This window comes from Salmo salar, chromosome 12 (genome assembly GCF_965601325.2).
Source record: "Salmo salar chromosome 12, fSalSal1, whole genome shotgun sequence".
Lineage (NCBI taxonomy): Eukaryota > Metazoa > Chordata > Actinopteri > Salmoniformes > Salmonidae > Salmo > Salmo salar.
In genome coordinates this window covers 33,400,729-33,418,389 of record NC_138302.1, presented here as the reverse complement: position 1 = coordinate 33,418,389, position 17,661 = coordinate 33,400,729, and the positions used below count along the sequence as shown (strand labels likewise).

The window sequence follows — 17,661 nt, the reverse complement described above, 5'->3', positions numbered from 1 at the left end:
CCTCCACTAGAGATTGCCACTGTCTTCCATTAGGCTCATACTCTGAAAAAAATGTAGATTTATTTGAATACATACAGTACATGCAGTACTGCAGGAATGTTGTGTTTAACTGTCAGTACAGTAAAGAACAGTACTTTAGTTTTTCTTTGGTTGTTATGTGAAATAGGCTACATGGGAGTGTGAGCGATGTGAAGGACAGAGAGAGTTGGGGGATATGTTAGTTGGATGAGGAGGGGGATTCTTGATGGGGGAAGGGCTCATCCCTGCCATTCAGGGCCGGACGGACGAGTGTGGGTGAAGAGGTGGAGGAGGGAGACAGTGGCAGCTCATCTTGTCTACGGTGAAACCTCTTTCAGAAATCCAATCAAATTGCATAGGCATACGCAAACACACACACACACACACACACGCACACACACACGTCAGCCACCCTTATCTCCTCTCACTCTCAAGGATGAGAGTCAGACAGAGACTTACAGTATTAGACACACATCCTCTCCTCTTTCTAACAAGAGCTCTCAGATCTATATCTACTGCAAAACAGTTCCTGGAGATAGTAGGTTATAGACATCAGCATCCTGTCTCACTCCATACAAATGACCCTCTCATCCCAACACATGACATGCTGTAAGGGCTGTGCATTGCGTGAGAGGCTTGTTAAAGGCTTCAGTGTTTATAGTATAATCAACAGTTGTGTCCTTAAGTCTGTAGGGAAATAGATGAGCTAGCCAGAGGAACATGTTGTGTCTGTATCGTGTGTGTGTTTCGGTAATAAATGTGTGTGTGTGTGTGTGTCTCTGTGTGTGTGTGTAGTGTTTGCTGTCTGAACTCCAAAAACACACATGCATGGAGACACACTGTCTCTTTCTCTCTCTCTTTCTCTCTCTCTCTCCCTTTCTCTCTTTCATTATAGCGTTGGGATTGTTACTTCAAATGAGTGTGTGTTTTATTTGCTCGTATTATAGTATGCGGTCATTCATATCAACTTCCTTTTCCAAATGCACTTATTGTAAGTCCCTCGGGATAAGAGGGTCTGCTCAATCAAATCTAGCGTGTTCTGTAGAGAGAGGAAATTGACTGTAGCCCACCTCCCACCATGTCCATTAGCCTTGTCTCCATCTGTCACGATGGGCCAACACACACACACACACACACAAAACCCCTCAGATCTCTCACCCAGACCACTCACAGGTCAGCTGTCCAATAGGGACTAGGTCGGCACGGTAACTCCGAGGTTTTAGCCAATCGATGCAAAAGGAAATGGAGTCAAGTGACGGGAGTGAAAGCAGACACAGCCCTGTGGTCTCAGGAGTCTCTACTTCTTCACTTCTAGTAGGAGGAAATGGATACAGTGGAAATTGATGAGGGAAAGACATGAGAAACATAGGAGAATCCTTCCGCCCAGTGGGGTACAGCAGAAATCAGTGAAGGCAAGGGTTTTGGGTTGCGGTAGATTCCTTTTATTTTTAAATGGTAAGGAGTTTAGAATGTTGTGGGGGAATCAATGGGAGGATCACTGTACTGTGGAGAGAGCAATGTGTGTGAGAGACACACACACAGAAGTAGACCGTACACACACACACTGACACACACACACTGACACACAGAAGTAGACCACACACACACACACACACACACACACACACACACACACACACACACACACACACACACACACACACACACACACACACACACACACACACACACACACACACACACACGCACACACACAGACACACACATCCTCTCTCTCACGGGCTCCAACTATCACTCACTCTTCCTTAATAATGCAAAAACTAAACCCCCCACTGGCAGGGAGTCTCTCTGCATCTCTCTCTCTGACACACACTCCTCTTTTGTCCTCTCCCTCGTTCCTCTCATCTCTGAAACGGACTCATTTCTCCCCGGTCGGTGCCCCTTTGACCGTTTGATGTGTAGATCTCCCTCTTTTTCGGGATACTGTTGCCCACTCACTGTTCTGGCCATCTGCTACTCATACAGTTTGGATCACGCTACTGAACGGCGCTTCACCCTCATCGTCAACACAGTGCTGTCGTTTCATCTAGCGGATTGATTGATGTTTCATTGTGTTTCTCTAATGCTCGGGGGCTTGGAAGCGCCTTCAACGTTTCTCTCGTCATAGTACGATAATGAGTTGGTGGTTAATTCAAAGTGACTTACAGTGAATGCAGTACAGGACCAAAGGTGTTTTGTCCTGACCAGGATCAACTTTTGACCCTACAGTCCAGGGCACAGTGTTAACTGGTCAGGGTTGTGGTGACCTGGTCAAGGTCATGTGGTCAGTGAAAACTCATGGTCCTAAGTATACAACAGGTCCCCATGCAGGCATCAAGCAGGGCAGCAGGTAGACTTGTGGTTAAAGTTGGTTCCAATACCCGAGCTGAGTAGGTGGAAAATCGGTCGATGTGCCCTTGAGCAAGGCACTTCACCGGAATTTTCTCTAGGGGCGCCGTACTATTATGGCTGACCCTGGAAATCAACACTTCTCACTGCACCTATCCGGTGTATGTGACAATAACACATTTAAATCTCCTACACTTCTCCAGCCAACTGATCCATGTAAACCATAGTTAATATAACATCTTCTCTGTCTGTGTGCTGTGTGTTTGAACCATACAGTAGTTAATGTAACCTCTGCTCTGTGTGTTTGAACCATACAGTAGTTAATGTAACCTCTGCTCTGTGTGTTTGAACCGTACAGTAGTTAATGTAACCTCTGCTCTGTGTGTTTGAACCATTCAGTAGTTCATGTAACCTCTGCTCTGTGTGTTTGAACCATACAGTAGTTCATGTAACCTCTGCTCTGTGTGTTTGAACCATTCAGTAGTTCATGTAACCTCTGCTCTGTGTGTTTGAACCATACAGTAGTTCATGTAACCTCTGCTCTGTGTGTTTGAACCATTCAGTAGTTCATGTAACCTCTGCTCTGTGTGTTTGAACCGTACAGTAGTTAATGTAACCTCTGCTCTGTGTGTTTGAACCATACAGCAGTTAATGTAACCTCTGCTCGTTGTGTTTGAACCATACAGTAGTTAATGTAACCTCTGCTCTGTGTGTTTGAACCATACAGTAGTTCATGTAACCTCTGCTCTGTGTGTTTGAACCATACAGTAGTTCATGTAGCCTCCGCTCTGTGTGTTTGAACCGTACAGTAGTTCATGTAACCTCTGCTCTGTGTGTTTGAACCGTACAGTAGTTAATGTAACCTCTGCTCAGTGTGTTTGAACCATACAGTAGTTAATGTAACCTCTGCTCTGTGTGTTTGAACCGTACAGTAGTTAATGTAACCTCTGCTCAGTGTGTTTGAACCATACAGTAGTTAATGTAACCTCTGCTCTGTGTGTTTGAACCATACAGTAGTTAATGTAACCTCTGCTCTGTGTGTTTGAACCATACAGCAGTTAATGTAACCTCTGCTCGTTGTGTTTGAACCATACAGTAGTTAATGTAACCTCTGCGCTGTGTGTTTGAACCATACAGTAGTTAATGTAACCTCTGCTCAGTGTGTTTGAACCATACAGTAGTTAATGTAACCTCTGCTCTGTGTGTTTGAACCATACAGTAGTTAATGTAACCTCTGCTCTGTGTGTTTGAACCGTACAGTAGTTAATGTAACCTCTGCTCTGTGTGTTTGAACCATACAGCAGTTAATGTAACCTCTGCTCGTTGTGTTTGAACCATACAGTAGTTAATGTAACCTCTGCTCTGTGTGTTTGAACCATACAGTAGTTCATGTAACCTCTGCTCTGTGTGTTTGAACCATACAGTAGTTCATGTAGCCTCCGCTCTGTGTGTTTGAACCGTACAGTAGTTCATGTAACCTCTGCTCTGTGTGTTTGAACCGTACAGTAGTTAATGTAACCTCTGCTCAGTGTGTTTGAACCATACAGTAGTTAATGTAACCTCTGCTCTGTGTGTTTGAACCATACAGTAGTTCATGTAACCTCTGCTCTGTGTGTTTGAACCGTACAGTAGTTCATGTAACCTCTGCTCTGTGTGTTTGAACCGTACAGTAGTTCATGTAACCTCTGCTCTGTGTGTTTCTGTCTAATAGATTTCTCGGGGTGCCCCCAGGCAGAGGGAGCTGCCCCTTGACAGGACCTCTGCCCTTTGACCTCATCTACACAGACTACCACGGCATGCAGCAGATGAAGCAGCACATGGGGCTTTCGCTCAAGAGACACAAGTATGTGTGTGTGTGTGTGTGTGTGTGTGTGTGTGTGTGTGTGTGTGTGTGTGTGTGTGTGTGTGTGTGTGTGTGTGTGTGTGAGTGTGTGTGTGCGTACGTGTGTGTGTGTATAATATACATGTATCAGTGTGTTATCATAGCTAAGGTTTACGACCTGTGTTTGAGTCCATTATGGCTGCTTATTAGATGCTGCTGACGTGTCTCTCTGCTCGTTACTCACACAGTTAGTTAATCCCCTATAGGTCAGTAAAACATCCCTCAGTCTCCGGCCAGACTGTCAATCCTGTCTAATCCTATGATGGAAGGGGAGGGGGAGGCATCAATACAAAAGGACAGCACCACAGCAGTAACAATACACACTCTCTCCATCCATTGAGAATTACATGACAGGTCTTCCTTTTGAAGTCCACACAGGCATAAATGCATTCTGAGAAACACAAACACACATAGACAACCAAAAACACATACAGTTGAAGTCGGAAGTTTACATACACTTAGGTTGGAGTCATTAAAACTTGTTTTTCAACCACTTAACAAACTCTAGTTTTGGAAAGTGCATGACACAAGTAATTTTTCCAACAATTGTTTACAGACAGATTATTTCACTTATAATTCACTGTATCACAACTCCAGTGGGTCAGAAGTTTACATAGACTAAGTTGACTGTGCCTTTAAACAGCTTGGAAAATTACAGAAAAGGATGCCATAGCTTTAGAAGCCTCTGATAGGCTAATTTACATAATTTGAGTCAATTGGAGGTGTACCTGTGGATGTATTTCAAGGCCTTCCTTCAAACTCAGTGCATCCCTGCTTGACATCATGGGAAAAAAGAAATCAGCCAAGAAATTAGCCAAAAATTGTAGACCGTCACAAGTCTGGTTCATCCTTGGGAGCAATTTCCAAACGCCTGAAGGTAAGGTACCACAGTCATCTGTACAAACAATAGTATGCAAGTATAAACACAATGGGACCACGCAGCCATCATACTGCTCAGGAATGAGATGAGACTTTGGTGCGAAAAGTGCAAATCAATCCCAGAACAAGAGCAAAGGACCTTGTGAAGATGCTGAAGGAAACAGGTACAAAAGTATCTATATCCACAGTAAAACGAGTCATATATTTACGTAACTTGAAAGGCCGCTCAGCAAGGAAGAAGCCACTGCTCCAAAACCGCCATAAAAAAGACAGACTACGGTTTGCAACTGCACATGGGGACAAAGATCGTACTTTTTGGAGAAATGTCCTCTGGTCTGATGAAACACAAATAGAACTGTTTGGCCATAATGACCATCGTTATGTTTGGAGGAAAAAGGGGGAGGCTTGCAAGTCGAAGAACCCCATCCCAACCGTGAAGCACGGGGGTGGCAGCATCATGTTGTGGGGGTGCTTTGCTGCAGGAGGGACTGGTGTACTTCACAAAATAGATGGCATCATGAGGGTGGAAAATTATGAGGATATATCGAAGCAACATCTCAAGACATCAGTCAGGAAGTTCAAGCTTGGTCGCAAATGGGTCTTTCAAATGAACAATGACTCCAAGCATACTTCCAAAGTTGTGGCAAAATGGCTTAAGGACAACAAAGTCAAGGTATTGGAGTGACCATCACAAAGCCCTGACCTCAATCCCATAGAAAATGTGTGGGCAGAACTGAAAAAGTGTGTGTGAGCAAGGAGGCCTACAAACCTGACTTAGTTACACCAGCTATGTCAGGAGGAGCTATGTCAGGAGGAGGAATGGGCCAAAATTCACCCAAAAGCTTGTGGAAGGCTACCCAAAACGTTTGACCGAAGTTAAACAATTTAAAGGCAATGCTACCAAATACTAATTGAGTGTATGTAAACTTCGGACCCACTGAGAATGTGATGAAAGAAATTAAAGCTCAAATAAATCATTCTCTCTACTATTATTCTGACATTTCACATTCTTAAAATAAAGTGGTGATCCTAACTGACCTAAGAATGGTAATTTTTACTAGGATTAAATGTCAGGAATTGTGAAAAACTGAGTTTAAATGTATTTGGCTAAGGTATATGTAAACTTCCGACTTCAACTGTACATCCCCAAAAAAAGGTAATTTTCTGACATTTTAACTGCATTGTTGAGAAAGGGCTCATAAGTAACTATTTCACGGTAAAGTCTACACTTGTATTCGACGCTTGTGACAAATAAATTGATTTGATTTGACACATGTTTAGAGGCAGACCCATACAGATACACACATACATGTTCAGTGCCGTCTATCTGACACACACCATTGGCAGACTTTTCTGCTCGGCAACAAATAGCACCAACTAGAACGCATACAGCACCACGCTCATACCAGCTCATCTTCTATATACAGTATGCACCAGCCCAGCTGTCAACAGCTTATTATTGCTGTTGTACTGGTTGGGTTCTGCGTTGAGGTTAACTATCGATCGTAGGGAGGCACTGAGACAACGAGGGAGTGAGATAGAAGGGAGAGTGCAAGTGGAAGAGTGGCAAGCCTCTTGACTCAAACTGACACCAGATAACAGCCGATGCCCACGCCATGTATTTTTTAAATCCAATTATGAATGAGGGATGAGAGAGTTTTGGTAGTCGTGAGTATGCATTTTGGCATGAGGTAAGAGCATGAGAAGTGGGCCCGATGCTCTAGTTAAATTATGCCAGCAGCTCTCTCTCTGTGTGTGTGTTTGTGTGTGTTTGAGCGCACGAGCATAGTAGGTGAACCCTGAAATCCACCCAGCAGCCTCTCTGGCTGTGTGTGTGGACGTGTTTAATTATACTTGTGGGGACCAGAAGTCCCCACAGGAATAGTAAACAAACAAAAAGTTAGCCAAATGCTATCTCTAGGGGGTTTAGGGTTAAGTTTAGAATTAGTGTTAGGGTTAGAATTAGGTTCAGGGTTAGGAACAAGGGTTAAGTTTAGGGATATGGTTAGGTTTTGGGGTTAAGGTTAGGGTCAGGCTTAAGGTTAGGGTTAAGGTAAGGGTTTGCGAAATTTTGAATGGGACTGAATTGTGTCCCCCCACAAGGTTAGTTGTACAAGATTGTGTGTGTGCGTGTGTATCACGTTGCAGGGAAGACCCAGATGCAGACAGTGTCGAAGTAACAAAAGTTTATTACTAGAACAGGGGGCAGGCAAAACGACAGGTCAAGGGCAGGCAGAGGTCAGTAATCCAGATCAGAGTCAAAAGGTACAGAACGGCAGGCAGTCTCAGGGTCAGGGCAGGCAGAATGGTCAAAACCCTAAAAACTATAAAACAGGAACTAGAAACAGACAGGAGCAAGGGGGAAAACGTTGGACGGCTTGACAAACAAAACGAACTGGCAACAGACAAACAGAGAACACAGGCATAAATACACTGGGGAAAATGGGGAAGATGAGGGACACCTGAAGGGGGGTGGAGGCAAGCACAAAGACAGGTGAAACAGATCAGTGTGTGTGTGTGCCTGCCTGCCTGCGTGTGTGTGCGTTTGTGACCAAACAACTTTGTCCGACTGGTCGTAATAGTTTGCTGAGGTCAGCAGCTCTCCCAGACAGCGAGTGGCTCAATGGTTATGGAGTCGTGTTGATTTCTGCTTGGCCTACTCGGATGTGAGTTTTAGTGCTGTGAGGCAAAGCGGCACACGCCAATCTCTCCCGATCAATCAAGGGCTTGCTGTGTATAAATCAACATCATTTTTTTTTAGTACAGCGAGATTTGAGGTTTCGAAACGTAATTAATATCGTAGTCCTAAACATAGTCAGATGTAGCTGTGGTAAACAACCTTTGGTGTTATTCTTTAATAAATCTCGCTGCAACACACAGGGAATTGACGTCACTATGAAATGTACGACCCTTTCCCTACGTGATACATTACATGTATAAAGCTCCGTATTTATTTGTAAGACGAACAAACTCCAGCGCTTTCTTCCGCACGGTCCATCATCATATACGTTGAGGCTTTAATACTACAAACATGAATAACTTATCAGTCTAGTCCTCACCTTATTGGAGCCTCATACGCTTTAAAGGATGAAGTAGGCTTTAGACACTGGCTTTTCTCCTCTACTTTAACCCCATATGTAGTAATTTACCCACAATCCCTAGGGGTTTTGTGGACAAGAATGAGATGCGAGCCTTTTATCAGCCCTATCAGCTGAAAGGCATATCATTAATCAAGTGCAGAGCTCCTGGGCCCTTCAGTCTCTGTTTAATTACTTTAGTTTGATGTTGCTCCCAATGTCCAGATGCATTAATAATGCCTGGCCAGCCAATACGCTAGTTTCCTGAGGAGGGAGGGGGAGGTGTGTGTGTGTGTGTGTGTGTGTGTGTGTGTGTGTGTGTGTGTGTGTGTGTGTGTGTGTGCGTGTGTGTGTGTGTGCATTCAGGGGAGGAAGAAGAGGAGGGGGGGTCAATGATATGAAGAGGGCAGAGGTCTGGTAAAGATGCTGAAAGCTGATATTGTGCAGCTTTAAATCACACCTCCCAACTGATAATGGGGATACACTATTGATCACTATGTACGTGTAGCACAAGGGGATGTGTGAAACTTACTCCTCAGCCTGAAGTCTCCCCACTTGGGCCAGCTAGCTTTTCGCGTGTCGCCGTCTGGTAAGACGCTTCAGGAGGGCGGTCAAGTGTGCTTGCAAGGAATATTTCCTGAGTTTGTGCCAGGTATGGATGGAATCGGGAGGAAGTGGTACTCACTAACCAAGCAGTGTGACGTCCTTTTACATACGCGTGGTGAATTTACTGCTCTGATAGAGCAGAGCTAGAAGAGGACTGCGAGGGTATACATACACACGTGCGCGCACACACACAGACAATGTTACGTAAGCACACACACTTACTCAGGAACCCAGGCCATTTCTCACCTCACAAACTTACTCACCTCATAAACGGCTCCTGGGAGCACTGATCACAGTATTTACAAGCCCCTGTTACTTTTTCCCCCTTTTTGACCCAGACAGCATAATGTACACTGAGTGGACAAATCATTAGGAACACCTTTCATAATATTGAGTTGCACCCCCTTTTGCCCTCAGAACAGCCTCAATTCATCGGGGCATAGACTCTACAAGGTGTTGGAAGCGTTCCACAGGGTTGCTGGCCCATGTTGGCTCCAATGCTTCCCACATTTGTGTCAAGTTGGCTGGATGTCCTTTGGGTGGTGGACCATTCTTGATACACCCTCCAGTTCTTGACACACTCAAACCGGTGTGGCACCTACTACCATACCCAGTTCAAAGGCATTTAAATAATTTGTCTTGCCGTCACTTTCTGAATGGCACACATACACAATCCATGTCTCAATTGTCTCAAGGCTTAAAAATGATTCTTTAACCTGTCTCCTCCCCTTTACACTGATTGAAGGGGATTTAACAAGTGACATCAATAAGGGATAATAGCTTTCACCTGGATCCATCTGGTCAGTCTACTGCAGGGGTTCTTACACTTTTTCAGCCTGGGACCCAAATGAGAAATTCTGTGTTTTCCTGGGACCCAAGCTTAGGAAAATATGCAACTATACGTAAAGATCGGTACATTTCATTGCCTTTATGCCTAAAAAAAATGCAATATAGACAAACAAATAACAATGAAATACCCATAAATATCTTTTCATGTTTATTTTTCCCCATTAAAAACACTCTTACATATCTGTCTAGGTTGGAACTGTTGCAGTTAAAATACAATAAATACATTTCATTCTGAACTGGAATAAACAGATTGATCACATCACACAGATGAATAACAGAACACACATACACAGGCTTTTTGATCATGCAACCCTAAGTAACAGTACAGATAAAACATGTAGAAATGATTGTTGATAGAAAGTCTAGGTTGGAACTGTTGCTGTTTTAAAATACATATTTTTTTATTCTGAACTGGAATAAACTGATTGATCACATCACACAAATATAGCCCAGAAAACACACGCAAACACACAGTCCTAATGAGAGGTGTTTGGCTGGTTGAAGTTTTCAACAAGCAGGTCTATTCTGGGCTCAGTTTTTGACAGTGCAACACTGAGGTCATGCTCAGCATTGACACGGTTTCTGTACTTGAGAACCCTGACTCGCAAAGGTATGTGGTGCCAAACTGGATCAGAACATCTACTGCTTTCTCAGTCAGACAGGAGACCGCTTCCTGCTGTAGATGTGCAACCCAGAACTGTATGAGTGTTTGCCTCGAAAAGCATCTTGCTTCAATCAGTTTATTCCAGTTAAGAATAACAATTATTATTGTATTTTAACAGCAACAGTTCCAACCTAGACTAGTTTTCAACAATCATTTCTACAGTAAGATGTACAGTAGGCCTGATCATTTTTCATCATCATCTGTAACATTACTGTTTCTTAGGGTTGCACTATCAGTAGCTAGTTAGCTTGCTTTGGCTGACGTTAGCTATTCGCTGTGTAACGTTACAAGGCCAGGGGATTGTTTGAAAGAGAATTCTGCTTATCATCACGTTACTGACTTAACGTTACTTTTCCACTGTCGACGCACTGTTTCCTGAAGCATTCTGCCCTGTTCTGAAAGAACTCCCTGGGTTTACCGTCATGTTGTGGATGTTTGGTCAGGACGTGTCGTTTTATTAATTTGTTCATTACGCGAGTCTCATTACTAAGCACTTCCACACACAAAACACATTGCGGGCGCTCCTCGTTATACGTTTGTATGAAAGAGAGAGAAACTCATCGCTGTATTTGCGTTTCATGACGATTGAGCTCAGTCAGAACTTGTGGCTAGCATGAATCCGTTTTATGACAGCTGTGAGTTGATGGTGAGTGGGAATAACAAGTCAGTGGTTTGAACGACAGCGCTGCAGCGTGTGGGTCACGGAGTGATCTTCAAGAAAACTGCAGAAAAAAGATCCGGTAAACCCCGAAGCACATGGGCATCTCCCTCTACCTCTCCCACTCACGCAGCTGCCAAACTGAGCAGAGACCGCTGCCAAGCAGAGAGCACTAAACAGAGAGCGCAGTTTGTGATGTAGAACACATATATGTATCTATATCAGTGGTTTGTGATGTAGAACACATATTTGTCTATATCAGTGGTTTGTGATGTAGAACATATTTATCTATGTCAGTGGTTTAAACCTCAACGGGAACAGTGGTGGGTGACAGCCTCCTACCCTGTCGTTCCCCAGGGACCTTTTCCGCTACAAGCAGCAATTTAACCAAGATTAGTCCCCACTCTGATCCTCTGCTAGATATGCTACCAGATATTCCACCCAGTAACTCCAAAGCCATTTCCCTCCTTCTTTTCATCCCTTCTTCCTTCCATCGCTTCACACCTCCAGGGTAATCTTATCTGTTGGCAGAAAATGATCCAGTTTTTGAGACGATAAGGGAGGGAGGGAGAACTGAAAGTTACATCTCTCATCAATGTTTCATGACACCGCTCTCTGTGAAAGCGCCCCCCTTGACTTACAGCTGCTCAAAGAAGCGTGGCACTTTTTAAGACGCTCCCGTGCAGATGAGATGTCGTCTTCAGACACTCCCTTCAAGATATATCGCTGTCGATCTAATGTCGTGCTTATTCGCGGTGAAAAACGTACCGAAGTGTCACAGAAATACCTGCATCGCCTTGTGCAGTATGGTGAAGATATTATGCCTACAGTGAAATGTCTATCAATCATGTTCACATGCTTGAAAATAGCCAATTAGCATCACAACAATGCCTTGAATACCCACACAGCAAACACACACTAGACACCGCGTCTCCGAATATAGGCCCAGCGAACCTTGCTGTCGTGTTGACACAATAGCAAAACAGTAATAACGTCAGAACAACGTTACCCACGACGGACAACAATACCCAGTGATTACATGGTGTGAGTCACTGCAGTGTTAAACAGTGCCCACGGTGCAGGCTGTTGTCTTAATGCAGTGAACATTATTTACTTTGAAATGGAGCCAGTGAATCTAGAACACAGTGTTAGAAGGGGAAGTTACACATACACACACCTACGCACACACACACACACGCTTCTGCTAAATAGTGGCCACCGATGCTGAAAAAAATCCAAGGGACACGCTGCACACACTCTGTCAAGGGGGCCTTGGTGGCCACTGGTCAGGAATACAGATGCGTTATGAGCTATACATGGAAATAGAAGATTCTAACTTGCATTGTTTCTGGAAAATATGTTATCGGTAGAGTGCAGCTCTGCTTCAAGTGTTTGTGTTTACTTGAAAAACTGAAACGTATTCTCGCAGAACATTTCAGCCCTGTCTCAAACTGGGAGAACCCATCCACACGCGCACTCTGCTTGGTATTCCACGGTAACGGAATTACGCTTTGACTCTGTTTATTTTTTTTTCACTTTAAAATGTATGCCAAACAAAAACCTCAAACCTTAACATACTATACAACTATGCAGAAGGAATACTTTGAACAATTTCTACAGAAAATTAAACAAAACGAATTGAGTGGAAGAACTGTGCAGATCCAACCGTAACAGAATTACAGTAAAATATCTCTCAGGTTTTTATGTGCCCACATATTCCAAAAACAAAATATCTGCTCCGAATTAAGATTCAAAGATGTCAGCAGAAAAAAAGGGGTGTCAGCTATGTCATGGTCGCTTGAATTTGAAAAAATCTATTTTTGTTATTGAAGTAAGTACATAAAGTGGATTTACACCCGGTAACAGAATTACGGTAACGGAATTACATCATGGGTCCCTGATCTGTACTACACAGAAATGCATAATTATGGATATGAATGTCATTCTCTGTTTAGACATCACAACACAGCACAGTAGATTACAGTACAATACAGTACAGTAGAGTACAATACAGTACATTAGAGCACAGTACAGTAGAGTTCAGTACAGCAAAGTAGAGTAGGGTAGAGTACAGTGCAGTAGAATACAGTATAGCACAGTAGAGCAGAATATAGTTCAGTAGAGTACAGAACAATATACTGTACTCTACTGTACTTTACTGTACTGTATTGTACTGTACTACTGTATAGTATTGAACAGTACTCTACTGTGCTCTACTCACTGTACTGTACTGTGCTAGCCAAACTTGTAAAACATACGTCTATGATAGGTTCAGATTTGGTCCAGTCCGGTCCGTCTGTGGACATGAACATCAGATCCAGGGAGGCCTGACCAAATTTCATCTACTTTTCAACGTCCATGGACGTCCGGTGTAGGTTGGTGCTCAGCGGGTGAGGATGCTGGTTAAAGTAAATGGAGGGAGAGGGGGCTCATGGGTAGGTTGTTTTAACACTCTTGGTTTGACCACCAGACGACAGAAAGACCAAGAAAGTTAACAGCTGAACATAACAGTATGCCAGCGGAAGGGAGAACAGAACCTTCTAACTGTGGGTTGTGACTGTTATGATTTACCATTGTAGCCAATTCAGTTGCAGTAATTCCATTATATATTTTGGGGTAGTTTTGGTAAACAGATTGAGTTTAATCACTTAATAATTAATAAACAGAATTCATATCATTAAAATCACTATAACTAATTGGTATGTCTACCATTACGTGTTACTTCTGTGAACTCACATTATCTTCCCTCCACATGAAGGAGAGAAATTAGAAAATTATCTTAAAGATATGTGGGTTGTTGGTAACGGTATTACAAGGCACAATGCATTATTTCTTAAACGTGCAGAAGGTAAACAATATCTCCAAAACTAAATATACGTCTTGATATCAGTTGGCAGGGGTATTTACGTCAACATGTGTGTTTGGATACACCTACACATTCAAGGGTTTTTCTTTATTTTTACTATTTTCTACATTGTAGAATAATAGTGAAGACATCAAAACTATGAAATAACACACATGGAATCATGTAGTAACCCCCAAAAAAGCATTAAACAAATCAAAATCTATTTTATATTTGAGATTCTTCAAAGTAGCCACCCTTTGCCTTGATGACAGCTTTGCACATGCTTGGAATTCTCTCAACCAGCTTCACGAGGAATGCTTTTCCAACAGTCTTGAAGGAGTTCACACTCATTCTGAGCACTTGTTGGCTGCTTTTCCTTCACTCTGCAGTCCAACTCATCCCAAACCATCTCAATTTGTTTGAGGTTGGGTAATTGTCAGGTCGTCTGATGCAGCACTCCATCACTCTCCATCTTGGTCAAATAGCCCTTACACAGCCTGGAGGTGTGTTGGGTCATTGTCCTGTTGAAAAACAAATGATCGTTCCACTAAGCTCAAACCAGATGGGATGGCGTATCTCTGCAGAATGTTGTGGTAGCCATGCTGGATAAGTGTGCCTTGAATTCTAAATAACTCACCGACAGTGTCACCAGAAAAGCACCATCACACCTCCTCCTCCATGCTTCACGGTGGGAACCACAAATGCGAAGATCATCCGTTCACCTACTCTGCATCTCACAAAGACACGGCGGTTGGAACCAAAAATATCAAATTTGGACTCAACAGACAGGTTTCCACTGGTCTAATATCCATTGCTTGTGTTTCTTTGCCCAAGAAAGTCTCTTCTTATTATTGGTGTCCTTAAGTAGTGGTTTCTTTGCAGCAATTCGACCATGAAGGCCTGATTCACTCAGTCTCCTCTGCATTTACATTTTAGTCATTTAGCAGACACTCTTATCCAGAGCGACTTACAGTAGTGAATGCATACATTTCATACATTTTTTTTTCTTTCTGTGCTGGCCCCCGTGGGAATCGAACCCACAACCCTGGTGTTGCAAACACCATGCTCTACCAACTGAGCTACATGGAAGGCCAGTAGCTCTGAACAGTTGATGTTGAGATGTGTCTATTACTTGAACTCTGTGAAGCATTTATTTGGGCTGCAATTTCTGAGGTTGGTAACTCTAATGAACTTATCCTCTGCAGCAGAGCTAACTCTGGGTCTTCCTTTCCTGTGGCGGTCCTCATGAGAGCCAGTTTCATCATAGTGCTTAATGGTTTTTGTGACTGCAATTGAAGAAACTTTGAAAGTTGTTAACATTTTCCAGATTGACTGACCTTCATGTCTTAAAGTAATGATGGATTGTCATTTCTCTTGGCTTATTTGAGCTGTTCTTACCATAATATGGACTTAGTCTTTTACCAAATAAGGCTATCTTCTGTATACCCCCCCTACCTTGTCACAACACAACTGATTGGCTCAAGTGCATTAAGAAGGAAAGAAATTCCACACATTCACTTTTAACAAGGCACACCTGTTAATTAAAATGCATTCCAAGTGATTACCTCATGAATCTGGTTGAGAGAATGCCAAGAGTGTGCAAAGCTGTCATCAAGGCAAAGGGATGGCTACATTGAAGAATCTCAAATATAAAATATATTTTGATTTGTTTATCACTTTTTTTTTGGTTACTACATGATTCCATATGTTCCCTGGAACTTTCATTTTTCACACCTGGCCGCTATTCCCACCAATTGTATTTGAATATATGTGCCCTTTGTTCACAATGGTGGTGTCGATTATTGTTACAATGTCCGTTGATGCGTGTGAGTACCTTTGCTCTGTGTTTTGGGCTTTCGTGCCCGTGTGGATTGTGCAGGTTATTACGGGTCTCGTCCCGTGTGTTAATCATTGTGTGCGTGTGTTATTTTTTCAAGGTACCCCTCGCTCTTTTGTTTGCGTTTCAACCCTGTGTTTTGTGTACGTGTTTGTTTGGTCTTCGTCCCCGTGCCCTTACACTGCACGCCGTAATTTGGGCCGTAATAAAAAGTCCTATTACGCATTCCTGCGCCTGTCTCCCGAATCATTGTTACCAACGTGACAGTGTTATTTCATAGTTTTGATGTCTTCACTATTATTCTACAATAGTGAAGTAAAAATAAAGAAAAACCCTTGATTGAGTAGGTCTATGAATTTTTTACATGGAACTGTATTTCTGATACCTTAAGACTTTTTCTGGTATATTTTCTAAGAAATCTTTTACATCTGTTTATCCATAAATAAAAGCCTATAATTATGCCAGGTTTTTTAGATGGAAAATGGTTGAAAAATGTATCTATGCCTTCATTTCCCAAAAATATAGACTCGTACTTCACATGTTGGTGCGTGTGGGTCCTTTTCGGTGGAAATGCCCTGGGCTCTCACAGGTCTTCAGCTCTTCTTCTAATCGCCCCTGAGCTCAGACAGTGGCAGCATTTAACACTCACTAGAATGGCAAAGCCCAGGCCAGAACGGTTAGGGCTTTAGAGTGTGTGTCGGGAATCAGTGAGTTACCATGTTTCTTGATTCCAAGAGATAGTTTGGTGTTCACGATGCAAATAATTCACTTCCATGTATACACTATTACCCAATATCTCAGTATTCCCCATAGCCACTACTTTACCATGCTGCTTTTAGTTCAATTACCTGCCCTTACATTTCTGAGAGGGTAAACTGAGTTTTAATCCTGCTTATTCTACTTGGTTTTCCATCTCAGCTCCCAAACAACACTTGGTAGCTTTTCGAACAACAGAAATGATTGATGCTTCTCTCTTATCAACAGAGGCACAGCTATATCTATTAACTTCTACTTAACAACAGTTCCATAGTGAGCTTTTGTCTCCGTAGTGTTGATAGTATGTTCAGGATTGTGCGTCTTGAAGACTGGTATTTAACCTTCGTTGCTTTTTCTGTGTTCTCTCTTAACAGACACATAGACATTGCTTGTCAGACAGACAAGAGTTTCTTAAACAGGCGTATGCACACAGATGCATACACATGGACAGGGTACACATAGCTTGTCAAACAGACACACACACACACTGCATATCGAACAGACAAATACATACACTCCCTTTTTGAATGAGTGAATGACGTGCGGAACAGTGGATGAATGGAAAGGACCCACGTGCACCAAGTCCGTCTTCTATCTCTGTCTCTCCACTTGTGATTACGGCCTTTGAGAAAACACAAAGGCTTCGGGGGGGAAAAGAGCGGTGGTGATGCATTGTGGCCATTATTGAAATGATAAATGCTGTCTAAAAATCAATTGTGACATGTCATTTATTTAGTTATTGACATTCATACAAAACATTCATGTGAAAAACAAGCATTCAGAAGTCGGGCTTTGTCTGTTCTGACAAGTTCTATCAGTTTTCAGCATGTTCAGAAATACACGTGATGTTTAAATTAATCTCAAATATTATACCAGTACCCACTTTTCACAGGAAATGTCAGTTGTGTTAATTGCTCTGTGGTGTCGTGTTAAAATGTGCTCCTCATTTCAGGTGCCACATCCGTGTGATTGACACCTTCGGGACAGAGCCGGCCTACAACCATGAGGACTACGCCACCCTGCACGGCTACAGGACTAACTGGGGCTACTGGAACCTCAACTCCAGACAATACATGACCATGTTCCGTAAGTATACATCAATATGGATTATCACTCATCAGTATTACAACACAATGGATGGTTGCAGAGACTATGACTAAAGGCCCAATCTGTAAGATTTCCTGGTCTCAGATTGTTGATTCAGTCTACCGCGGTATTGGATGCAAACGTCGTCATTATAC

The 17,661-nt window shown here is 42.8% G+C and overlaps 1 protein-coding gene across 1 annotated transcript in view; it reads left to right on the top strand.

Annotated features, from left to right (window-relative positions):
* The window catches only part of LOC106564922 (alpha-1,6-mannosylglycoprotein 6-beta-N-acetylglucosaminyltransferase B), a 145,999-nt gene that overhangs the window by 105,911 nt on the left and 22,427 nt on the right, over positions 1–17,661 (top strand). The window contains exons 9-10 of the mRNA XM_082958859.1: positions 4,079–4,210; positions 17,373–17,506. Of these exons, the coding sequence (XP_082814985.1) occupies positions 4,079–4,210; positions 17,373–17,506 (266 nt within the window). The remainder of the gene's footprint in view (positions 1–4,078; positions 4,211–17,372; positions 17,507–17,661) is intronic.